Source organism: Osmerus mordax (assembly GCF_038355195.1).
Source record: "Osmerus mordax isolate fOsmMor3 chromosome 28 unlocalized genomic scaffold, fOsmMor3.pri SUPER_28_unloc_8, whole genome shotgun sequence".
In the NCBI taxonomy this organism is placed as follows: domain Eukaryota; kingdom Metazoa; phylum Chordata; class Actinopteri; order Osmeriformes; family Osmeridae; genus Osmerus; species Osmerus mordax.
The window spans coordinates 209,541-234,448 of NW_027120411.1; the positions used below are offsets into that span (position 1 = coordinate 209,541).

Consider the following 24,908-nt stretch of genomic DNA (forward strand, 5'->3'; position numbering starts at 1 on the left):
ATAAAAATCTTTTAGCCAAAATATATTTCCAAAATATGTTTTCAACAAAACATTTTTTAAATAGGTTTGCAGTTTTGAAGAGTACTTGATGAGGACTCTACTAAACTCGACTGTACAATATTGTACTCGGCTCTGCTTTAATCTACTTTGTTTTTAGGCTTCTCTATTCTCTCCTCCTCTCCTTTCACTGTGTGTGGAAAAATTCTACTTTGAGGAGGATGGAGAGAAAGGCAGGGGACGGGAGTGGAGGGGTGGAGAGGAGGGCTGGAGGAGAGGGGTGGAGTGGAGAGGGGTGGAGGAGAGGGGTGGAAGAGAAGGGGTGGTGGAGAGGGGTGGAGGAGAGGGGTGGAGTGGAGGAGAGGGGTGGTGGAGAGGGGTGGAGGAGAGGGGTGGTGGAGAGGGGTGGAGGAGAGGGGTGGTGGAGAGGGGTGGAGGAGAGGGGTGGAGGAGAAGGGTGGTGGAGAGGGGTGGAGTGGAGGGGTGGTGGAGAGGGGTGGAGGAGAGGGGTGGAGTGGAGGAGAAGGGTGGTGGAGAGGGGTGGAGGAGAGGGGTGGAGTGGAGGAGAGGGGTGGTGGAGAGGGGTGGAGGAGAGGGGTGGAGTGGTCAGGGGAGCAGACAAGGTACTAAGACGAGTGGGAACGAGGGATGGAAGGAAAAACAAAGGAGGAGCGAAGGAGGAGCCTGGCTGAGGAATGACAGACAAAACGAGTGCAGATGGTTCAAGCAGATGGTTCACTTCCTGCTTTGCCACGCGGCCTGCCAGGGGGCTTATGGGTAACGGATGGATCGCCACGGAGACAGTGTGGAGCAGAGATTAAGTAGATATAGCTACTCAGATCTTGATCATCTTGCTGTAACGATGGCAGGTGTGTGTGGCGTGTGGGCAGGTGTGTGGGCGTGTGGGCTGTGTGTGTGGCGTCGTGGGCAGGTGTGTGTGGCGTGTGGGCTGTGTGTGTGGCGTGTGGGCAGGTGTGTGTGGCGTCGTGGGCAGGTGTGTGTGGCGTGTGGGCTGTGTGTGTGGCGTCGTGGGCAGGTGTGTGTGGTGTGTGGGCAGGTGTGTGTGGCGTCGTGGGCAGGTGTGTGTGGCGTGTGGGCTGTGCTGTGTGTGGCGTGTGGGCAGGTGTGTGTGGCGTGTGGGCAGGTGTGTGTGGCGTGTGGGCTGTGTGTGTGGCGTGTGGGCAGGTGTGTGGGGCGTGTGGGCTGTGTGTGTGGCGTGTGGGCAGGTGTGTGTGGTGTGTGGGCAGGTGTGTGTGGCGTGTGGGCAGGTGTGTGGGCAGGTGTGTGGGGCGTGTGGGCAGGTGTGTGTGGCGTGTGGGCAGGTGTGTGTGGCGTGTGGGCAGGTGTGAGACTTGACCCGGGTCCATGTTAGGACTTGAACCTGTGATCCATGTTGTATTAGAGATCCTGTTGTACCTATGTCTGTTGAGAGATGCGCTACAACTCACAAAAGTAGTTTGAAGTTGCTTTTAGGATATGTTTTTGCTGCACTATACTATGTCATATTGTAGTTGAGATTTTATAATTGTTCATGTTGCCTGGTAGCTGAGATGTGGTTATTTTAAACGGCACCTTCTGTAAATACACACTTCTGTTCCCTGACAGACTGATGTCTCTGGAGGAGACGATCTCTCACTGAATTCCTCCTCCCAAGGTTTCTTCAGAAAGATCTTCTCTGTGAGTGTGTGTCCTGGCCTGTCTGAGGGCTGAGGTGGTTACAGGTGAAGATCTTCTCTGTGAGTGTGTGTCCTGGCCTGTCTGAGGGCTGAGGTGGTTACAGGTGAAGATCTTCTCTGTGAGTGTGTGTCCTGGCCTGGTCTGAGGGTTGAGGTGGTTACAGGTGAAGATCTTCTCTGTGAGTGTGTGTCCTGGCCTGTCTGAGGGCTGAGGTGGTTACAGGTGAAGATCTTCTCTGTGAGTGTGTGTCCTGGCCTGTCTGAGGGCTGAGGTGGTTACAGGTGAAGATCTTCTCTGTGAGTGTGTGTCCTGGCCTGTCTGAGGGCTGAGGTGGTTACAGGTGAAGATCTTCTCTGTGAGTGTGTGTCCTGGCCTGTCTGAGGGCTGAGGTGGTTACAGGTGTGGCTCTGTGTGCATCTGGGACAAGGTTCGTCACAAAGATAAACAAATAAAAGGTTATTAGATTTGATGATCTGATGAGGGGAGCGGGGGGGGGGGGGAGAGAGTGCGAGGGGGGAGAGCTACAGACGTTACCGCTAACCCTGCAACGTGAAAGATCTTTCTGGTCAAGATGTGTGGGTGTGTGTCTGAATAGACAATAGTGTTTGATTGTGGATTCAAGGCCATGGATGGGACTTTATCATCATCCCATAATGACTATATGATCACTCCCCCCCCCCCGCCCCCCTCAACATCTGGGGTCCATTCTCCCAGCGCTGCGTGCTGTTGTGATCATGGTCATTATCATCATGATGGTTTGTAGTTGTGTGAAAGCAGAGTGAAGTGACATGAAGAAAGGGTTTGTGTGTGTGAGGAGGGAGGGTGTGTGTGTTTGTGTGAGGAGGGAGGGTGTGTGTGTGTGTGTGAGGAGGGAGGGTGTGTGTGTGTGTGTGAGGAGCGAGGGTGTGTGTGTGTGTGTGAGGAGGGAGGGTGTGTGTGTGTGTGTGAGGAGGGAGGGTGTGTGTGTGAGGAGGGAGGGAGGGTGTGTGTGTGTGAGGAGCGAGGGTGTGTGTGTGTGAGGAGCGAGGGTGTGTGTGTGTGTGAGGAGGGAGGGTGTGTGTGTGAGGAGGGAGGGAGGGTGTGTGTGTGAGGAGGGAGGGAGGGTGTGTGTGTGTGAGGAGCGAGGGTGTGTGTGTGTGAGGAGCGAGGGTGTGTGTGTGTGTGTGTGAGGAGGGAGGGTGTGTGTGTGTGTGTGAGGAGGGAGGGTGTGTGTGTGTGAGGAGGGAGGGTGTGTGTGTGTGAGGAGCGAGGGTGTGTGTGTGTGAGGAGCGAGGGTGTGTGTGTGTGAGGAGGGAGGGTGTGTGTGTTTGTGTGAGGAGGGAGGGTGTGTGTGTGTGTGAGGAGGGAGGGAGGGTGTGTGTGTGTGTGTGAGGAGGGAGGGTGTGTGTGTGTGTGTGAGGAGGGAGGGTGTGTGTGTGTGTGTGAGGAGCGAGGGTGTGTGTGAGGAGCGAGGGTGTGTGTGTTTGTGTGAGGAGGGAGGGTGTGTGTGTGTGTGAGGAGGGAGGGAGGGTGTGTGTGTGTGTGTGTGTGTGTGTGAGGAGCGAGGGTGTGTGTGTGTATGTGTGTGAGGAGGGAGGGTGTGTGTGTGTGTGAGGAGGGAGGGAGGGTGTGTGTGTGTGTGTGTGTGTGTGTGAGGAGGGAGGGTGTGTTGGGAAACGTTTCTGAGATGGAGGCTGGGCTGGGGGGTTGAAAGAGTGACAGATCTTTGGAAACGCCACCCTGCAAAAGTATGTCTCAGAATGCCAGGATAATACAAACCAGAGAGGGTGTGTGTGTTTGGAGGTGTACTGTACCAGTGCTACATGTGTGTGTGTGTGTGTGTGTGTGTGTACGTGTGTGTGTGTGTCTGTATTGGCACATCCATGTTCTTGTTTGTGTAGCTCCTCCAGGCTCTGCTGGTCCTGTCTGAGAGATCACATTCTGCAGCGCAGCTCTGTTGAGGAAACATCTGGCCCCTCTGGTCCTCTCTCCTCTGGTTCTCTGCTGGTCCAGATATCCTCTGATCCTGTCTCCTGATCCTGTCTCCTGGTCCTGTCTCCTGGTCCTGTCTCCTTGTCCTGTCTCCTGATCCTGTCTCCTGGTCCTGTCTCCTGGTCCTGTCTCCTGGTCCTGTCTCCTGGTCTTGTCTCCTGATCCTGTCTTCTGGTCCTGTCTCCTGGTCCTGTCTCCTGATCCTGTCTCCTGGTCCTGTCTCCTGGTCCTGTCTCCTGGTCCTGTCTCCTGATCCTGTCTCCTGGTCCTGTCTCCTGGTCCTGTCTCCTGATCCTGTCTCCTGGTCTTGTGTCCTGGTTCTTTGTAGACAGCTCTGTGATTTACTTTAATCCATATTGACTGCTCCTCAATGACCTCTGCAATGGGTTCCAGGATTAGGATTTACCCTGGACAGCCAAGATAAACAACTTCTCCTCCTCGGTGTGTGTGTATTAGCATGTGTGTGTTAGCATGTGTGTGTTAATGTGTACGTTTTTCCCCTATGAATGTAACTGAGATGTAAAGTGAGCGATGAGGCTGTTGAGAATGAGACAAGTGGAGCTTGAATCCAGTCATCACCATCACATCCCAGTCTTCACATCCCAGTCCAGTCATCACATCCCAGTCCAGTCATCAACATCACAGTCCAGTCATCAACATCCCAGTTCAGTCATCACATCCCAGTCCAGTCATCAACATCACAGTCCAGTCATCAACATCCCAGTTCAGTCATCACATCCCAGTCCAGTCATCAACATCACAGTACAGTCATCACATCACAGTCCAGTCATCACATCCCAGTCCAGTCATCACATCCCAGTCCAGTCATCACATCCCAGTCCAGTCATCACATCCCAGTCCAGTCTTCATACGCTATTACTGTGTTCCGCAGCCTTCTCTCTGCAAACACGGCCCTTCAACCTGCTCCACACCAGACTGGGCAATAAACTATGATAAACTCAATAACAGACTTCCACAGGGAAAGCAGAGGAAATCGAAGATAATTTGTCTGTGGAATGTGTGTGCATGTCTTTGTTTGTGGTGTGCGTGTGCAAGCATGTACGCACACACGCGTGTGCATGTCTGTATGCAAGTGTAACACGTGTGTTTGTGTAGTTATCTTTTACCGCCGGCTGAGTCCATTTTTACTTCTTTGCTTAATGAATGTTTTGCCTGTGGCAGTGCACTCAATACTAACACAGTCACACAAAGGCACTATGGAAATCCTGCTCTTAACACAATCACTGAACACAAAAACATGAGCCATACAGAGCCGGAAAATAAAAAAATAATCATTAGTCAAGGAGAGGTCTGTTTACCAGGCATGGTGCAAGGTAACCACATCTCAGCCACCAGCACGGTGAACAACAATCCTTCCTCAACACACACACTGATACACACACACTCTCACACACACTGACACACACACACACACTGACACACACACTGACACACACACTGACACACACACACTCTCACACACACTGACACCCTTACCGGGCTCTCTCTCTCCAGCATCGCCCCTCAGTACGCCCCTCCTGCCTCACTTCCTGCCTCTGTGCCTCACTTCCTGCCTCCTTGCTGGCCCCAGCTGTGAATCTGACAGGTGGGGGGGGGGGGGGGGGGAGAGGGAGGGAGGGAGGAGGGGTGATAGGGAGAGGGAGAGAGACAGAGAGAGAGGGAGGAGGGAGAGAGACAGAGAGAGAGGGAGGAGGGAGAGAGAGGGAGGAGGGAGAGAGAGACAGAGAGAGAGAGAGGAGGGGTGAAAGAGGAAGGAGGGGGTCTGGGGGTGTGGTCTGTGTTCAGTACTCCAGGGTGTTCAGATGCCTGCTGCACATGTTTAATTTATGATCTGAGACCTTCTGAAAGATCCGCTGTTTCAGAATTAAGCCTGACATTCCTTTTTCCATATGTATTCCCTCGCTTCCTCTCTCTCTCCCTCCATCCCTCTCTCCCTCCATCCCTCTCTCCATCGCCCTGCCGCTGTTGTGCCTACAGCACGAGGTCCTGAGAGAGTACACGCAGAAGAACACACACACACAGGAACACACTCTCACACGCACGCACTCTCACACGCACGCACAAACTCTCTCTCAAACACACACACACGAACACACAGTGTACATTTATACTGGCAAGATAGCACATAAAGACACAAACATTAACACCCTCATGGGTAAGCTAGCACACACCTATGAGGAGAGAGAGAGAGAGAGAGAGAGAGAGAGAGAGAGAGAGAGAGAGAGAGAGAGAGAGAGAGAGAGAGAGAGAGGATAGGCGTGTTCAGAGGGAGGGAGACAGACACTGACGAAGAATTAATAGTACAATATTGAACTTCTGAATTATGGTTGTGCGTTAATGAAACTCAGATAAAGCAGGTTTATCATGACAGCAGGATCTGGAATGTGTCACACCCAAACACAGTAAATGATTATGGCTCACAACGATACCAATCTTTTACCATTGCAACAGTCATTCCAATACATAAACAGATGGCAGTCAATCATCTGCTGTGTTCTGTGATTCCTTCTTGCTTTACCGCTTTCCCTCCCTCCCTCCCTCCCTCCCTCCCTCCCTCCCTCCCTCCCTCCCTCCCTCCCTCCCTCCCTCCCTCCCTCCCGACCCCACTAGAGTACTTAGAATCGTTTAGACAAAGCTATGTCTGTGACTGCCTCTCTCCCTCTCTCTTTTTCATTTACTCCTTTTTATCCCTCTCTCTATCCTCCCCCTCTCCCTTTCCTCTGCCCTCATCCATCTCTCTATGCCCATCCCCCCCTCTTCCCAGGTCCCCCCTCCCTCCCTCGCAGCCTCCAGGGATCCAGGGCTGGTGTGTGTGAACCAGGGGAGACCTGTCATCACTGCCTGGGTTCCCCTTCACCCTGACAGGTGGTCCCATGTCCTGCCTGGGGGTAGAGAGAGAAGAGATACAGAGAGACAGAGAGAGAGAGAGAGAAAGAGAGAGAGAGAGAGAGAGAGAGAGAGAGAGAGAGAGAGAGAAGGAGAGAGACAGACAGAGACAGAGAGAAAGACGGAGAGGAGAGAGAGAGACAGACAGAGAGAGACACAGAGACACAGAGAGAGAGACAGAGAGGAGAGAGAGACAGAGACACAGAGACACAGAGAGAGAGACAAGAGACACACAGAGAGAGAGAGAGAGCGACAGAGAGACACACAGAGACAGAGAGTTCTTGGTCTTCAGCTCTTTAGCTTCCTGGTCAACATGGATGGACCCCCTCCACACTCCAACATGGGATCCATCTCATTCATCCCTCCTGTTTTCCTCGAACGGGAACAAGATTGACAAGAATTTCCCCCCGCCCCAACACGGATTGCCCAGCACACGCGTGTTCCTCCTCAACCTCACACGTGTTCTACATGCAGCAGAACAAGTGTGGTTACCTGCGGGGCCTCACAGGTTAAATACACTCGCTACATTCACGTAAACAACAAAATGTAAATAAGCTGAGGAATGTTCTGGAAGCTCTGTGTTCTGGGGAGTTGTTGACGTGTCTGCAGGTTGTTTACGGGTGTTCCTGAGAGCTGCTTACCTCTGCAGGGGGGGGGGGGGGAGGGGGGAGAGAGAGGAGAGAGAGGGGGAGGGAGAGTGGATGTGTTTATTGAGAGATGACGGACTGTGTCATCATGCTGACACCACAGTGTCTATAAGAAGCTTATCCTGGTCTCTCTCTTCTTTTACGCTCCTCCTCTCTCATCTTCTCTTCTTTTCCCCTCCTCATCCTCTCCACATCTTTTAGATGATTGGTTGCTGTACGTAGTGAGATTTGATGGCTGGACACATAGAGAGAGAGACAGAGAGGGAGAGACAGAGAGAGGGAGACAGAGAGACACAGAGAGAGGGAGACAGAGAGAGAGAGAGAGAGAGAGAGAGAGAGAGAGAGAGAGAGAGAGACAGACAGACAGAGAGAGGGAGAGAGGGAGAGACAGAGAGAGGGAGAGACCGAGAGAGACAGAGAAAGACAGAGACAAAGAAAGAGAGAGAGAGAGAGACAGAGAAAGACAGAGACAGAGAGACAGAGATGCATGGTGTCCTGTCCCTCTGGAATGGTAGTTTAGTCAGACCTCTCCATGCCTACTCACAAGCTCTACCTCTCCACCGCTCAGACCACAGGGAAGTCACACAACTACAGCCATACAACTACAGCCACACAACTACAGCCACACAACTACAGCTACACAACTACCGCTACACTACTACAGCTACACAACTACACAATTACATCTACACACACTCATTCTTCCTCTACGTTATTCCGTGTTCTTTTTTTGGGGAGGCCTGTTTTGTTGTGAGATAGACAATAAAAGGGGGTTATTATTCACAACGAAACTTTAGACGAAAGCCAGTGTAGTTTGTGTTGGGGCGAGGGAAGGAGGGGGACTTTCTCTGTGGGACTGTTCTCTGTAATTACACAAAATGTCTGATTTCAGAGCAGTTCAGTGGCAAACAGCCCCTTGAAAAGAAATTCGGTCTTTTGCTGAACTAGAGATTAATTCGAGGCACATCAAGAGGATCTGTTTACAATGCAAATGATTTTGGGGTGGTTAGGGGGGTTGTGAGGGGGGTGTTGATTGGCACACATGCCCCTCAGGCAATGACAAACCATCTAGGTCAGGAGAGGTCTCAGTGTGAGATCTCTGTTTCTCTCTGTACCTGCTCTCTCTCTCTCCCCCTCTCTCTCTCTCTCTCTGTACCTTCTCTCTCTCTCTCTCTCTGTCTGTCTCTCTCTCTCTCTCTCTCCCCCCCTCTCTCTCTCTCTTTGTACCCTCTCTCTATATCTCTCTCCCCCTCAATCAGTAAAAGTCACAACTCTCCCTCCCTCCTCGCTCTCTAAGCAGTTATAGATAATCCTCTTCAGTACTGGTGTTGGTGCCTACTAGTGTACTCAAAGCCTTTCCTGAAACACAGTGTAAACAGGCGAGAGCCGTAACCACGGTAGCAACAACAGCGTGACACAAACTCATGAGTTTTTAACTTACGTTCGTTAGACGAAAAACACAGATCACCTGTCAGGCTGCTCTCTGGGTCTCTGGGCCGGACAGAAATCTGCATCTCATCGGCGTGACCTGGGTGTGAACACAGCTTCAGTATGCCTGAGCTTAACGGAAGAAAACAAGTTAACAACATAAAAGCAAATCAGAAACAGTCCTCACACTACAGAACATCTCAGAGACGAGCTTGATTAAATTCAGGAGGAAGTTCATGTGGAAAACGTGTGGACATAAATAAGGTACATAGTTCTGGAAGATTCCTCGGAGCACGGGTGATTGATGATGCTGTGGGGAAATCAGCTCTGACCTCATATCCCCTGGTTCCCATCAACGGGCTGGGCGCGGGATGATGACATCATATATCACAGGACAAGGAGCAAAGTTATGACATCAGAAAGCAGGTGTGGACTGGGAGGGGTGAAGGACAGTAACTCTTTAACTGAAGGTGACTGGATGTGAGTGTGTGTGTGTCTGAGTGTGTGTGTGTCTGAGTGTGTGTGTGTGTGTGTGTGTGTCTGAGTGTGTGTGTGTGTGTGTGTGTGTGTGAGAGATCAGTCCCCTCTCACATCAGATGCCACATGCCCTGTGCTCTGTCACGGAAAACATGACTCAACTGAACAAGAATATTCAGCCTTGCAACAGCCAGTCTCGACTAGTCTGAGAAGCTGTGTGTGTATGTGTGTGGTGCATGCGTGTCCGGTTCGCCCCAGACTCCTATCTCCCCGATTGACAAATAAAGATGAGGAAACACACTCACACACACAGATACACACACAGATATATACACACACAGAGAGAGATCTACGCGTACACACAGTAATTGAGTATTCTGAAATAGGGAGATTACCCTGGCGCCAGAGAGAGCATTCTAGAACTTGTACAACCAAATCTTAGGATAACTCACTAATAAGAACATTATGTTTTGTCATATTTATTACATTTTTCAATAACAGAACATATAATAAGAGACTGAGAAAGAAACTAATAAAGAGACGACAGCAAGAGTCATAAGTCCTCAATCGACCTTCTCTCCTTTAAACAGCTCGAAGGACAATCTTCACACACACTCACACACCACGGCCGGAGAAAGCTCCTCCGCTAGGTTAGAGGTGTGAACGGGTGTGTTTTGCGTCGCTCAAGAGAATTAGCATGCTAAGTGGACGCTAATGCTACTGTGAAACCTTTCAAAGCAGCGTCTCGCAAAATAAGGCATTCTGGGAAGAGAATGAGAAGGTGTCAACGAGGCATAATGCCCTTGGCTTTTATATTTCTCTTCACTTCAAAGAGCGAGGCCTTGAAACTCTGCTCCCAACTATCAAAGTTTTTTAAAATTTTATATTTCTATTTTATAATTGATTAGAAAAATACTTCATGAACACTGTCAGTGGGATTGTTGGTCTCCCCCCAGCATTGCGTGTTATTCTGCAGAGGGGTGTTTTGGTCTTTCAAGGCTGATGTGAAGACACAGAGAGCTGAGCATACTGGAGCTGTACATATTTACATTTACATTTAGTCATTTAGCAGACGCTCTTATCCAGAGCGACTTACAGTAAGTACAGGGACATTCCCCCCGAGGCAAGTAGGGTGAAGTGCCTTGCCCAAGCACACAACGTCATTTGGCACGGCCGGGAATCAAACTGGCAACCTTCAGATTACTAGCCCGATTCCCTAACCGCTCAGCCACCTGACTCCCAGCTGTAGAAGGCCTGCTGTCCTCTTATACTCCTCCTCCTCTCCTTCCTCTCCTCCTCCTCTTCTCTTTCTCCTCCTCCTCTCCTTCCTCTCCTCCTCCTCCTCTGCTCCCTTTCATTCTCCTTCCTCTCCTTCTCTTCTCCATCTTCTCTTCCTCCTCCTCCTCTCCTCCGCCTCTCCTTCCTCTCCTCCTCCTCCTCTCCTTCCTCTCCTCCTCCTGCTCTCCTCCCTCTTCTCCTCCTCTTCTCTTTCTCCTCCTCCTCTCCTTCCTCTCCTCCTCCTCTCCTTCCTCTCGTTCTCCTTCCTCTCCTTCTCTTCTCCATCTTCTCTTCCTCCTCCTCCTCTCCTCCGCCTCTCCTTCCTCTCCTCCTCCTCCTCTCCTCTCCTTCCTCTCCTCCTCCTCCTCCTCAGACAGTCATGATGGCCTGGGACTTCCAGTCCTCACAAAGGTTCTAAAACCAGACACACACAAACACACACACAGGCAAACACAGTACCCAGCTGGAGTAGGTATCATTTGCGACTGTATGCATATCCCACACGATCATGCTTCCACCATTGACATGGAGAAACAAGCTGTTACGGCTTTGTTACCAACCAAATAAACATTTATATTGTGTGTGTGTCTGTGTGTGCGTATATATATATCTGTGTGTGTTTGTGTATATATATCTGTGTGTGTGTACTGGCTCTGAAAAGGCTTTCTGAGCTCTGGTTTGAGTGTATCTGATCCCAGCTCATGAAAGAAGATCAGCGGAAAGATGAAGAGGAGGAGAAGAAGTCTTCTCTCTCTCTCTCTCTCTCTCTCTCTCTCTCTCTCTCTCTCTCTCTCTCTCTCTCTCTCTCTCTCTCTCTCTCTCTCCTCCCTTCCTACCTCCCTCTGCCCACTGACCTCAGTATCTGCAGATCTTCAGCACAAGTACTATTTCTGTCTCTGTACCGGTCACTGAGTACAGCCCCGTGGTTAGAGGGCTTGTCTGCAGATCGAGAGGTTCCCAGGTTCAAATCCACCCTGTACTGTGCTGCGTTGGATGAAAAGGTAAATTAACACATGATCATTCTGTACGGTGTTGAGTTCAGCTCCTGGTCCACCCTGACGGCCCCACACTCGCTGAACCTGGAGAGAGAGCTGAGAAACAGACTGTGAGTGTGTGTGTGCTCCTACTGACTATGGTAAATTCCCCCCTGGTCATATATGGATTAGACACACTCAAGGTTTCCTGTATTTAGTGGTGTGTGTGTGTGTGTGTGTGTCAGTAGCTAGCCCTGAGCACACACAGCGGAGGTGGTCGGGAGGATTAACCCCCCCCCCACACACACACACACACACACACTTTACATGTGATCTGCATTAGCAGCTAGGAGAAAACACCTGTTGTTCACACACGCACACATTTCATTTCAGAGTTTCGAGAGCTCTGGACACAAAGGGAAGTTAAAAACATTCACAGCCGTGAAATAAAACCCGGTGTGTCGGTGTCCACGGTGGGGCGTCTGGGTGCGGGCTGAACCCGTAATCCCGGTTACTGCAACAAGTAACCCCAACCTTCCGCTTACTTCCACACTCTCACTATGCGCAATTTTATTAATTCAAATGACGATAATATTTTAAACGTTTTTATAGCCTATTTTATAATTGTGTGTATAAAGTGGCTAATATATAGACTAGGCTATATATTTATGTAGGAATGATGAAGGTTTTATTTTACCAAACATGTATTAATGTGACTGTCAATCTCTGGGTCTCACGCTGCTGTCTGTTCACACGCCGCGTGCAGTGCGTAACTGGAGCCTTGTGCTGTGTCCGTTTTATCGGCGGGATCATCTGACGGTGTATCAACCGGTCCCTGTCCCGGCATCTGCTCCCGGGCATCTGCTCCCGGTGAAAACGATGCTTTGAGCCGTTCCTCACGGTAATTGAATCAGACCGGTTTGAATGGGAGGGATCCGACTTCGTTAGTGTGACGCGCATTCAAATTTCAAACCAATGGGACCATCCCCGGTCGGCTGTAACTGAATCCACTCGCCGTTGAACTGCCGTTGGTCTCACCTTCCTGCTCGTCCCGTTCAATCCAAACACCGGAGAGACAACGCAAATGGACGGCGATCATTTATTTTCTCTTTCGGTAACGCGCGTACGAGGATAGCCTTCTGAGGAATGCTGGTATTTGGGTTCGGTGTAAACAAGCACCTCTACTGTCACACAGTGCACGAGAAAGCCTTTCCGTTCTCGAGCCAGCAGGACTCCTCCCCGCCTCCCCCGTGACACCGTCAAGACATCGCTGAGAAGGGACACGAGCCTCTTCGGTCAGTCGGCGCACGGAGCCGCGAGACGGCGTTACGAAATACGACTCCTCTGCCAGGGCGCTGTGTACCGCATCTAAAAGTTGCTCGAGAAAGAGGTGGACATCTGACGTGCGCTACGGGACGAAATTGTGCACGTGCACGGCTGTCTCTCCGTTCTTTAGACTTGGACTTACCCCTCGCGCTGTTGATTTCAGCTCTGATGGACAGTCAAGGCTCCGCTCGAGCGCAAGGAGAGCACAGCGGCTGTTAAGAGCAGCTTCAACACAGTGAGTCTGCGCCTCACTGCTGTACCTACCTCGCCGTTTGTAGATTTCTCTCGGATAATATTTCACATCTATCTACAAGTCATTGTACGCATCCGAGCGGAGTCTAAACCGACGTCCCATGGACCCCCGGTAGCCTACCACGGGACCGTGAACCCGAAAAAGAGCAACACGCAGTGTCACTGTCATTTCATAACTTCACAGACTCAAATTGACGGTTAATTTCAAGACGTTGTTATTTTCACTGGCCGCTCTCTGAGTTCCCAGCCTGCAATCACAGCCCGGGCACACCGTGGCAGTTTTATGTCCTTTTTTTGTACGTTTCACTTACTGCACCACAGAGCAGAAAAACGAACAAATGTGAATGAGAAGCAACGTTTATAATTGAGGTGTCCCTCCTAACGAACATCCCGCGTATTGCCCGTGTTGAAGAGGAATAACCGACGCAGTGAAGTTCGCTGTAGTGATGCTGCACGTGGAGATGGTCCTATTGGTGTGCTTGGTGCTGTGGACGTGTGTGTTTAGCCAGGAGCCGAGCTCCAAGGTGGTCGCCGACCGCTATGCCGTCTTCTGGAACCGAACCAACCCCAGGTAGGTGCCTCTCAGACGGGCATTGTGGCGGAGAGAGATCCGCGTGGACTCTTTTCGCTCAGGGCTTTTCAGAAAAACCTTGTATCACTGTTAAAAATCAGTGAATTATTGTGTCTCAAGTGTGTTCCTAGTAATAGAACGTTAATCGCTCCAAAGGGTAATAATTCAATATATTCTACTGAATCTGTGCACTATCCTGTAGCCAATAGGTAACCAAACCTATGAATAATCCCCACTCAAGTGAAATCGAAGTTTGTAAATAATCCAATATAATTTGGATTATACTCTGATAAGCTTTACCGGCGGACATAGTCCTGAATAGTGGAATGTTGGATAACCAATATCCCGAGAGGTCTCTGCTCTGCGTCCGTGTTTGGTGAACCGAACCCCGGCATGAGTTTGTCCGTTAATGCGGGACTGGAACAGATTCTTAATATCCAACATTAGTCCCTAGGAACACGACAAACAGGCCCGTATCAGCGTGTCAAATTATGTCGACATTTTACTTTTCTTTGCAAAGCTTTTTTAAGCACATTTTATTCCATAAAGTGGCAACGAATATAGGCTGACTTCTCTGTGTTTGAGAAGTCTTAGTGGCTGATAACGGGGCCAGACAGGGTTTACCGTGATAGTCATGCTGACGGAGGTAGTGGCGTCCAGTCAGCTCCGCGGTGAACCGGGGGGGCGCGTAGCGCTCCGTGCGCTGAACTCCACTTGACAGGAGTGCAATAGTAGGCAAATCAATTCAAACTAGCTGCTTAGTCTACGAAATGTACTGCGTTCGTGTACATATTGCGTTATTTTCCAGAGTTGTAGGCAGATACTATACTAGAAACTAAGACACATCCATTAGTAGGTCTATTTAGGGGGAGTTGGAGACTAAACTAGGTTATAAAATTAACTTGCATTACTTGTTATTTCCCTTACTCTTCAGGATATTTGTAAAAGCGCATTTCAAAATGCAGAAAAATTATGCGCACATTGTAGCATACATTTGAGAGTGGTTTGAATTCCATTCTTTCATTCTGTCCATTTGAATATAGCCTGCCGTCTCTTTCCGTATGCATAGCAGGGTAGACTATAAGAACTCGGCATGATCGTACACGCGCTCCCTCTTTTTCATACTAAACCAAACTGTTGGAATAGTGAACGATTACAACATGTGGCACATAATATTCTCAGTTTTGAACTTGTAAAACAGGATCCGCGTAGCCGGAGACGGTGAGACTGTAGGCTGAACTCAGACAACTTAGAAAGCGCACGTTTGAGAAACTCAGAAACAAGACTAATTGCAAATGTGGGCCTATAATAATAATTGTATTTAATTGATGATGTATTCATGAATTCTATTTATCTATTCTATCTATAATATTATTATGTGATTTCTTTTAATTCTACGACTATGCTGTGACATTGTTAGGCTATCCCCCCAAATACCAAGAGTTAACACTACATTTACATTACATTTATTCATTTAGCAGACGCTTTTATCCAAAGTGACTTCCAAGAAGTCTAAACCCAAGTTACAAGTTTAAATGCAGTCAACTCACGGAGAGGTCAAGTTAGTGGATTTATTAGGCAATTCATAATTTAGACGTTGTTGTATCTGTAGGCTGAAGCCAGCAGGTATTCGATAAAGTGAGTAGGTTGTTTCCCCTGCATAGGCTATACTGTTAGACTGCCGCGTGTATTTCAGGCTATATATATAATTCTGTTCATATTACTTTATTTGTGGGTGTTGTCTCGTGCCTCTCAAGTTGTCTGCTCTGTCAAAGGTCAACTCTTTAACCGTGGTTCAGTGTGTTAGAGACGACCATCGACAAGGTCTAGGAAACGGAAAACTTTTCTCTTCTAAGCCTACATCCTCTAAGCACTCACGCATCCCGAACACTGCTCAGCCTAGACTGCATAATAACTTTTACAACGACTGCGAGTTCAGGAGGCTCATTCTTTCAACTGCCTATGTTTTAGTTGAGTGAAGTCCCTATACTTATGCTAAGAAAAAGTCCTTTATTTTACTCGCTAACATTGCTGTGTAACTATTTACATTCCGTTTGAAGTTTGGGGAATAGAGGACTTCTCGCTGAGGGTAATTAGTGGTTAAGGCGTACGGTTGACCGTACGGGGTACCGAAGGGTGCCACTGACCAGTCTATAGATTAATACTGCTGATAAGAAACGCCGTGACCGTCCTGGGTCTCGTGAGTTTACACCGGTGGTTTATTTGTGCGCCGCTCCGTCCAACTGAAGTAAAGCAAATTTGAACTTAATCTGATGTTTTAAGCTGATAGACACACTTTCATTAAGCAGCGCATTTTTCACCCGTGTGTTGACTGGCGGCTCTCTCTTCTTGATTTTTTCCAGATGTGCTCTCTAGTTTGCTTAGTTCCACTGCAAGCAAAATAAAGTTACTGAAATTAAAAACAAGTTTAAAGCCCACGTAGTTCGTCTCAGATTCGAGTCTCAATTCTGTGGAAGCGAGCCCAAGGGCAAAAGCTGAGATATTTTAAAATTACGTTGAAGTTGAGCGTCTCAATAAAATATGAGAAATATGAGAAATATATTGCTTCCTGAGTTCTGTATGTAAACGCCTCTAGCTCCAGGAAAAGAAACAGGTTTTTCCTAAAAGCTTTAGGAGCGTTAGTCATTCCCCGATACTAATAGTTCTTTTTACTCCCAAGCCCTTAGGGCGAGTCAGCTGACTACAAACACAGGTAACGTGCTCTCGTAGACGGTGACTAAGTAAAATATACTGTACGGATAATTTCTAATCACGGACAAATTGCCTTTCTAGTTAATAATATGGTGTTAAGTAATTGTAACTAAAGTCTACTGAGAGTCTTCAATTAAGCTCTTCAAAGAACACAAACTGCTATTGACTATTGTTTGCTTTGGCGGAGTGTTTCCTAAACAGATCGTCGTCTAAATCAGAGGAGACTACAGACTAACTGTGAGAGAGTGTTACAAGACCTGAGGATGATGAAGTGAGAAGCTTAGACCAGGGCAGAGCCAGCTATCTAACATAACTGCTTGGGGATCTTGAGTTTAGGGCGGCGTGTTTGCAGGGATTTTGGGCCTGTGTGTCGCTGGAGTGGAATGTGCGCTGTTTTTGGGGCGGTGTGTGTCTGTGAGAGCTGTGTGTCTCTGAGGTGTGTGTTCTGTCTGTGAGAGCTGTGTGTGCAGGGATTTGGGGCTGTGTTTAGGCTGGAAGCGAGGAGAGCAGTTGGAGCCATCTCACACCTACAGTAGGGGAGCTAAAACCTGCTAACTACTTAATTACTCTGGTGAATATCCCTCTCTCTCCCTCCTTCCCTTACTCCCTCTCTCTCTCCCTCCCTCACACACCCACACACATAGCTCGGCCTCTCGGCCTCTCAAGGCTTATATATGCTTCTGCGTTTTTCGAAAAAGACACATGGGAACGCCCTCTTCTCCGAGGAACGCCCTCTACAAGCTCTCCGTCAGCCCTCGGAGAGCCCCGGAGAGCTCGACGTGCACCTCCTGAATTTTCTAACTATCCGTCGTGAGCGACGGAGAGCTACGGAGACCCCCTTGGCTGTGATTGGTCAGTATTAAGAATCGCTTGCGTCAGGGGCGGGGTTGCCGGGATAAACAGGACGAACAGAATCCTTTGACCGCCATTGCTGTAAGTTTTCACAATTCATATTTCAGCTAAACAGTACATGTAAATCAGCATCTTCCTCACACTCTCTTCCTCACACTATCTTCCTCACACTATCTTCCTCACACTATCTTCCTCACACTCTCTTCCTCACACTCTCTTCCTCACACTCTCTTCCTCACACTATCTTCCTCACACTAACAGCATGAGTCCTTCTGAAGTAGCAGACTCTCTCTGTCTCTCCTACCTCGTTCCCTCTCTCTCAGCCTCCCCCTCTATCCCTCCCTTACTCCCTCTCTCTCTCTCTCTCTCTCTCTCTCTCTCTCTCTCTCTCCCTCCCGTTCTTTCTCTTTCTCTTTCCCCATATGCTGTTCCTGCTGTTGTGCTGGCTGGTCTCTCCTGTCTTCCTTTTCAGCCCTGACCTCGCTCTCTCTCTCTCCCCCTCGCTCTCTCTCTCTCCCCCTCGCTCTCTCACTCCCTCTCTCCCCCTAGCTCTCTCTCTCTCTCCCTCGCTCTCCCTCTCTCACTCTCCCCCTAGCTCTCCCTCTCTCCCCCTAGCTCTCTCTATCTCTCCCTCTAGCTCTCTCTCCCCCTAGCTCTCTCTCTCTCCCTCTCCCCCTAGCTCTCTCTCTCCCTAGCTCTCTCTCTCCCTAGCTCTTTCTCTCCCTGTAGCTCTCTCTCTCTCCCTCTCCCCCTAGCTCTCTCTCTCTCCCCCTAGCTCTCTCTCTCTCCCTCTCCCCGTAGCTCTCTCTCTCTCCCTAGCTCTCTCTCTCCCTAGCTCTCTCTCTCTCCCCCTATCTCTCTCTCTCCCTCTCCCCCTAGCTCTCTCTCTCTCTCCCTAGCTCTCTCTCTCTCCCCCTATCTCTCTCTCTCTCCCTCTCCCCCTAGCTCTCTCTCTCTCCCCCTAGCTCTCTCTCTCTCCCCCTAGCTCTCTCTCTCCCCCTAGCTCTCTCTCTCTGCCCCTAGCTCTCTCTCTCTCCCCCTAGCTCTCTCTCTCTCTCCCCCTAGCTCTCTCTCTCTCCCCCTAGCTCTCTCCCTCTCCCCCTAGCTCTCTCTCTCTCTCCCTAGCTCTCTCTCTCCCTCTCCCCCTAGCTCTCTCTCTCTCCCCCTAGCTCTCTCTCTCTCTCTCTCCCTCTCTGGGACCAGAAAATGAATGAATACAATTAGATATTTCAGGAGTCTCTCCACAGCCTGCCTGACACACACACACACACGTAGAGGTCACACACACACACACACACGTAGAGGTCACACACACACACAGCGGCGCGAGACACGCAGGCAGAGGTCCCACACACCCTGGGAGGGATACGGAACGCACAGTTGGCTAGCGAGGCGACAGCCACGTAGCCAACCACACACACACACACACACACATACAAAGCAGCTCAGGGGACGGTTGTGAGAGGTCAGTTGTCCCTTATGTGTTGTTCTGTATGAATGTGTGCGTGTCTGTGTGCATGTCTGTGAGTGTGTGTGCGTGTCTGTGAGTGTGTGTGCGTGTCTGTGAGTGTGTGTGCGTGTCTGTGTGCGTGTCTGTGAGGGCTTGTTCTACCTCCTCCTGCCTCATATTAAGTCGAATAATGATGTTCCTCTACTGATTGTCATTACCTGACACTGACCAACAGGAGGTTACTGTGTCCATCACTGTGTGCGGGTGTGTGTGTTTTTCTGTGTGTGTGTTTCTGCGTTGCTTTTGTGGGTAAACTAACAGTGCACACACACACACGCACGCACACACACACACACACACACACACACACACACACACGCACACACCCACACACCCACACACACAAACACACACACGCACACACACACACAGCGAAGGCTGAGCCTCAGTGTTGCTTTACAAACCCGACCATGCTTGTAGAGAATGAAACAAGAAGCCATGCAAGTGTAATTACACACACAGTGTTCCATCCTGTGGTAACATCGCGGAGGATACCATCCTTTCTTTTGTTACCAATTCCACATATGGTGTAGTTCTAAAGCATATTTAGATTGAGTTCAAATGAACTTGATCCTGACTGCTGACTGGTGCTGTAGACTATGTAGACTATAGGCTTGGCTGTTCTCCTCTAGTCTCCCCCTCTCCCTCTCTCCTCTCCTTCCCTCTCCCTCTCTGATGAAGGGCTGATTAGTTCCTGTTAATGACCTCTCGCTCTGTCACTCTTTCATCTCCACAGCGCCAGAGAGGAGAGAGAGAGAGAGAGAGAGAGGGGGGAGAAGGAGAAAGGCAGAGAGAGAGGGAACTAGAGAGAGGGGGAGACAGAGAGAGAGAGAAATTGAAAGAGAGCACCCGGTTTGTGAGATGAAACAAATTGTGAAACTGATGCTTTGTGATGCGACTGTGAACGAGCCCTCTGTGTTTAAACGCTGCTCTATGTTTCCTGTCGACGCCTGCGAGCGCCTCTCTCCTTTAAAACGGGACAAATTAATTTCACGTTTAGGATCCCGTTAGCGAGGGCAGAGGATGTAAGCTGGCAGGGAAGGAGAGGTGGAGCGCATGTCCTCCAGGGGCTTGTGGAGGAGAGGGGGAGGCCGCTCGACTGGAACCCCAGTGAGAGAGCTCGGGGGCGGGCTGGAATGCCAGCGAGGAGAGCCTGGAAGTCTGTGGCTGGGATAAGATCTATCCCGCTGTGACACTGAAACATACAGCTACTCATTTTGTTTTTCTTTGCTAATTTCTTTAGATGTAAATGTACGTTTCCTGTTTATCGCCTCATATAATTTTTAAAAGTATAAAAAAAATGTTTTACATTTATTTTGTAAAAAAAAATCCTAATAGTATATATATTTTTCTTGTTCAATTTTACATCACGTGGAAATAGAATAAACTTATATTTTTTATTCAGCTATTTCATGACAGTAACAGAGTTTTACTACCTAAATACTAACTCAACTAACTGTGGCGACCTAAACACTAAAATCATTGTTTAAAAGTGACGATTGTTTTCAACTGTTTAAATAAACAGTCCAAAGTGAGCGGAGGGGTGGTGAGATACGGCGCGCGTGTGGAGCACAGATTCAGACAAGCTCACTTTACTAACACTGTCACCCTATCTCGTCCACAACACGGCCTTTCCCAGCGCTGGATTGTGTGTTCAGATTAACCACCTCGAGGTTGAGTCTAGCGCCTCAGCTATCAGCCCAAACCATCTCCAGCCTGCCCCCATCTGATCTCTCAGGCACCACACACCCTGTTCTTAGAAAAACTCAAGTATGAATGTGTTCATTGCCACGTGTCCAGCACCACACCGTACAGCTGAAGGACATTCTGAGGGGAGATGTTGGAATAACTCGGGGCGATGTGGGATGTTCTGCAGCTCACTGTGTCCTCATGTGTCCTGTAGTATTTCTGTATTTTCAACAAAGTTTTAAGCTGTAGTATTTTCAAGCTTCAAGTTAATTTGCAACAAGTACAAGTAAACTGGAATTTTGTGGTTATTTTCAAAAAACCCTTGCAGCAATTTAAACCTGTAATAAATCTTCTAAATTCATAATAAATCTTGTAAACCTGCAATAAGTCATCTGAACCTAGTATATATATATATATATATATATATATATATATATATATATATATATATATATATATATATATATATATAAATATATATATATATATATATATAAATATATATATATATATATATATATATATATATAAATATATATATATAATTATATATATTTATATATATATTTATATATAGCCATTGTTGTGTTTCTTCTCATAAGCCCTGCAAGTCACTGTTAGATGTCCCTTCCCTTCTACAGCTTCAGGATGGGTTTAGCTTAGTGGTTAGAGCATTTGTCTGCAGCTAAAAAGTTGCGGGATCAAATACCCCCCGTTAGTGACTAGACGTGTTCTTACCTTCCGTCGGAGCCGCGTTGTGCAGCATCGGGGAGGAGAAGGGTGTGTCTCCGGCACCATCTTAAAACGCTGCCCGCTCCTTCAGCTCTGTAAGATGGAGTTTTGGAAACAGCTGTATGCAGGGAGGGGAGAGAGAGAGGGGAGAGAGGGGTAAGAGGGGGGAGAGAGGGGGGGGGAGAGGGGAGAGAGAGGGGGGAGAGTGTGTTGTCAGGCCAGACGTAGGCGCTATTGTGCCCCCTTCCTCCACCCCCCCTCACCCCTCCACCCTCCCCCTCTCCACATTTTACATGATTTTATTCAGTCTTTCGGGTGTAGGTGGGTCTGAGGTGCTGATCTGTGAAGCTGTAAAAATAACTATAAATAAAATGTTGAGCTGACTGGATTTTCTGAGGTCAGATGAAAAGAAGAAAAAAATCTACACACCCAAACAAATCTATGATTATCTTTAACCTTGAGAAAGAGACAAAATCAAAAATTTCGGTTTGAATACGATACAAAAACTGTGGAATTAATGTATTTTCACGGATGATAACAAAAACGACACGCTTAATTTACGCTCCCGGTCAAATTCCGTTCACACAAAGCGATGGCTGCGCGTGTGAACGCGACAGAGACGATGATTGAATTTGAAGTTATTTGTTGCTGTTTTCCGTGTATCTGGAAAATGTGACGGTTCGACAGTATGATTTATTTATATATAAATGTACATATATATATATATATTTTTTTTTTGTGTCAGACTCATTTTCCACAGATAATTCCTGTCATGGTCGGCTGGTCTTCTGACATGCGCTGGGGTTTCCTTATTTAAGGAAGGAGGGTGGGGAGACTGAGGGGCAGGGGCGTCGTTAGACCCTTTTCACTGGGGCACGTGCCCAAGTATAACTCTGCTGTGCCCCAGTGAAATCTAAAGTTTGAGTTGTAACAATTTACTTTATTAGTCAATGCATAAATTTAGATTGATAATCCCGGAAAAAATAAACGCAGTATCCCAATCAACGCTTGTAAAATCAAAGCAGTTCAACCGAAAACACAAACCGATGCATGTAGAAGTCCATATCAGCACGTTCTTTGCCAGTTTACCAAATAGTTGCCAAATAGCCCCTGCAGCACACACACAGAAGTCCAGGTGTCGGACTCAGCACACAATTCTGAATTGAGGTTAAGAAAACATAACAAAACTAAAGAAAGTTTCGAAATGATAGGCCTACCGATCATCTTATTTTGACTAAAACATAAAAACAATATTACATGAAGCTCAAAAAAAAATTGCACGCTCGCATTAACTATTGCTGTCCCTGCCAAAGCTGATATCAAACTTGCGTCCCTGAACTGCTGTATAGTGGGTTAATCAAGGGGAGGTTCTATAGCCTAGTAGTGCATTGTGCACAGCAAGCTTGAAAGAATAAAAGGGATATGAATAGGGGCCTGTGCCCCAGTAGAGCTTTATGTCTTACAACGCCCCTGCTGAGGGGTGAGGGAGACTGAGGGGTGAGGAGGGTGAGAGGGTGAGGAGGGTGAGAGAGACTGAGGGGTGAGGAGGGTGAGAGGGTGAGGAGGGTGAGAGAGACTGAGGGGTGAGGAGGGTGAGGAGGGTGAGGAGGTGAGAGAGACTGAGGGGTGAGGAGGGTGAGAGGGTGAGGAGGTGAGAGAGACTGAGGGCTGAGGAGGGTGAGGAGGTTGTGTGTGTGTACGGGGTAAGAGGTAGTGACTTCCTGTCCTTCCAAAAACAGCAGTCCTTCACGCCTGAGTCTGAACGAGCTTTTGCCTTGTCACACACACACACACATGTCCACTCTGAAGGACCCTGGCCCTCTCTCACACACACACACACACGCACACAGTGCCGGCTTCTCTCACAGACAGACTGAAAGGCTGCCATTGTTCTCGCCCCTCCCTCCCTCTCCTCTCCCCTGCTCTCTCCTTCTCCCTCCACAACCAGGTCTGCTAGTCTGAGTCTGCTGACCATGGTGGAGAGAGAGGAGAGGGGGGAGAGAGGGAGAGAGAGGAAGAAAGGGATGAGAGAGAGAGACAGACAGAGAGAGACAGACGGACAGAGAGAGAGAGAGAGAGAGAGAGGGGGGGGGGGGTATGAGTGGTAAAGACACACGATGAGGAGGTGGAGCTCTAGGACCACGAGGCTGAAGAGAGGGGGTGAGATGCCCCCCCCCACTTAACCCCCTCCCTCTCCCTTCTCTCCCCTCCTTCCCCCTGCTCTCTCCACCCCACTCCCCTCCTTCCCCCTTCTCTCCCCTCCTTCCCCCTGCTCTCTCCACCCCACTCCCCTCCTTCCCCCTGCTCTCTCCACCCCACTCCCCCCTCTCCCCTCGTTCCCCCTGCTCTCTCCACCCCACTCTCCCTTCTCTCCCCTCCTTCCCCCAGCCCCTCTTGCCAAGGATTTAAAGCTGCATTTGCCAGGCTGGCTGGCAGTCTGTCTGTGAGAGCAGGTCTTCAGACCACTGCTTTTGTCTGACCTGGCAGACCTCAGCTGACCCCAGTTCTGCAGTCCTCACTAATGAAACCACACACGTCTTCCCGGCACCCGCAAATCTAAGGCGGAAGTGACAGACTCAAATCTGCTCGCGAGTCATTTCGTCCGCCATTATTTTAGAAATTAAATGAAAAGCTGCCGAAAGGGCTCCTCCTCTTCCGCTACGTAGCCAAGATGGCGCCCGTTTAGGGCGAGTAGTGCCCATCGTTGTACACTGCATTTTTTGACTGTTTGCAGTGCGCCATCCGGGTACTTTCAGTGCCCTGAACTCTGCTGGTTCTGTCAGTGTAAGCGCCCTAAGCACTGAAAGTCAGTGCTCGAAGTGCTCAAGGGCTCGGTAGAAGACACAGCCACACACTTTCTTTTTCACACGCACACTCTCTCTCTCTCTCTCTCTCTCTCTCTCTCTCTCTCTCACACCACACTCTCACACCAGGACATACTTGTTGTTTTTTAGCAGATCCTCTTGTTTACCCCCCCCCCTTCCCCTAATCTGTGTGAGTGGAGTGAGTCTCTCTCATGACCACAACCCAGGGAGTATCCAGGGAGTATTAACCCACAGTTACTGAAGAGCTTAGAAAGCCATCAGTTCACTGTCCCAAGACTCAAAACCCTTCCTATCACCCCCCCTCCCCCTCTAACCCCTCCTCCTCCCCCCCCTCTCACCCCTCCTCCTTCCTTTCTTCTGAGGCCTGAGCCATTCCTATTAATCAGTTTTAAAAGCCTAATGAGATAAGTGAGCCTTAAGAAGGTGGACTAAGCCCTGTGTATTAGCAGAGGTGATGAGAGCAGGGCCTACGTACTGCTGGGAGAGGAGAGGAGAGGCACTTAGGACAAAATTACAATAATATTTAAAAAAATATTGTGAGGATTTTGATAGTAATATGCTCAGTGGTAAACACTTGAGTTTTTGGAACAAAGAGGATTGTTAAGGTTGTGTGAGTGTGTGTGTGTGTGTGTAAAAAGGTGTCTCTAGTCCCCCTAGTCTTTCTTCTCTGTCCTTCACCCTCCCTCCTTCCATCCCCCCTTCCTCCCCCCCCCCCCTCCCCCCCCCCCCCCCCCCCCCCCGGGATAATCAGGTCTTTAACTAGACTGTAATAAGTCCTGGGCTTTGCAGACCCTGCTGTGCAGTGTTGTGGCTGCAGAGTTTGACTGACGCTTAGCCACCACAGACAAGTGTGTGTGTGTATGTGTGTGCATGTGCGTGTGTGTGTGTGCTCGGTCCAGATGGTTATGGTGAAGCAGGACTAGCTAACGGTCAGGACAAGACCAGGTCGTCACTATGCCCCCCCCCCCCCCCCCCCCCCAGCCTCTCTCTGCCTCTCGCCGAGGCAGCATGGCAACTCAGAGGCAGCATGGCAACTCAGAGGCAGAGACTAAAGCGTGGCGCCAGTCAGACACAAAGGAAGTG

The 24,908-nt window shown here is 49.1% G+C and overlaps 1 protein-coding gene across 1 annotated transcript in view; it reads left to right on the forward strand.

The window, feature by feature from the left end:
* Positions 1-13,230: 13,230 nt before the first annotated feature.
* Positions 13,231-24,908, forward strand: part of efna5b (ephrin-A5b) — a 53,647-nt gene continuing 41,969 nt past the window's right edge. Inside the window, 1 exon segment of the mRNA XM_067231938.1 lies at positions 13,231-13,505. Within this exon segment, the coding sequence (XP_067088039.1) occupies positions 13,381-13,505 (125 nt within the window). The 5' untranslated portion in view covers positions 13,231-13,380.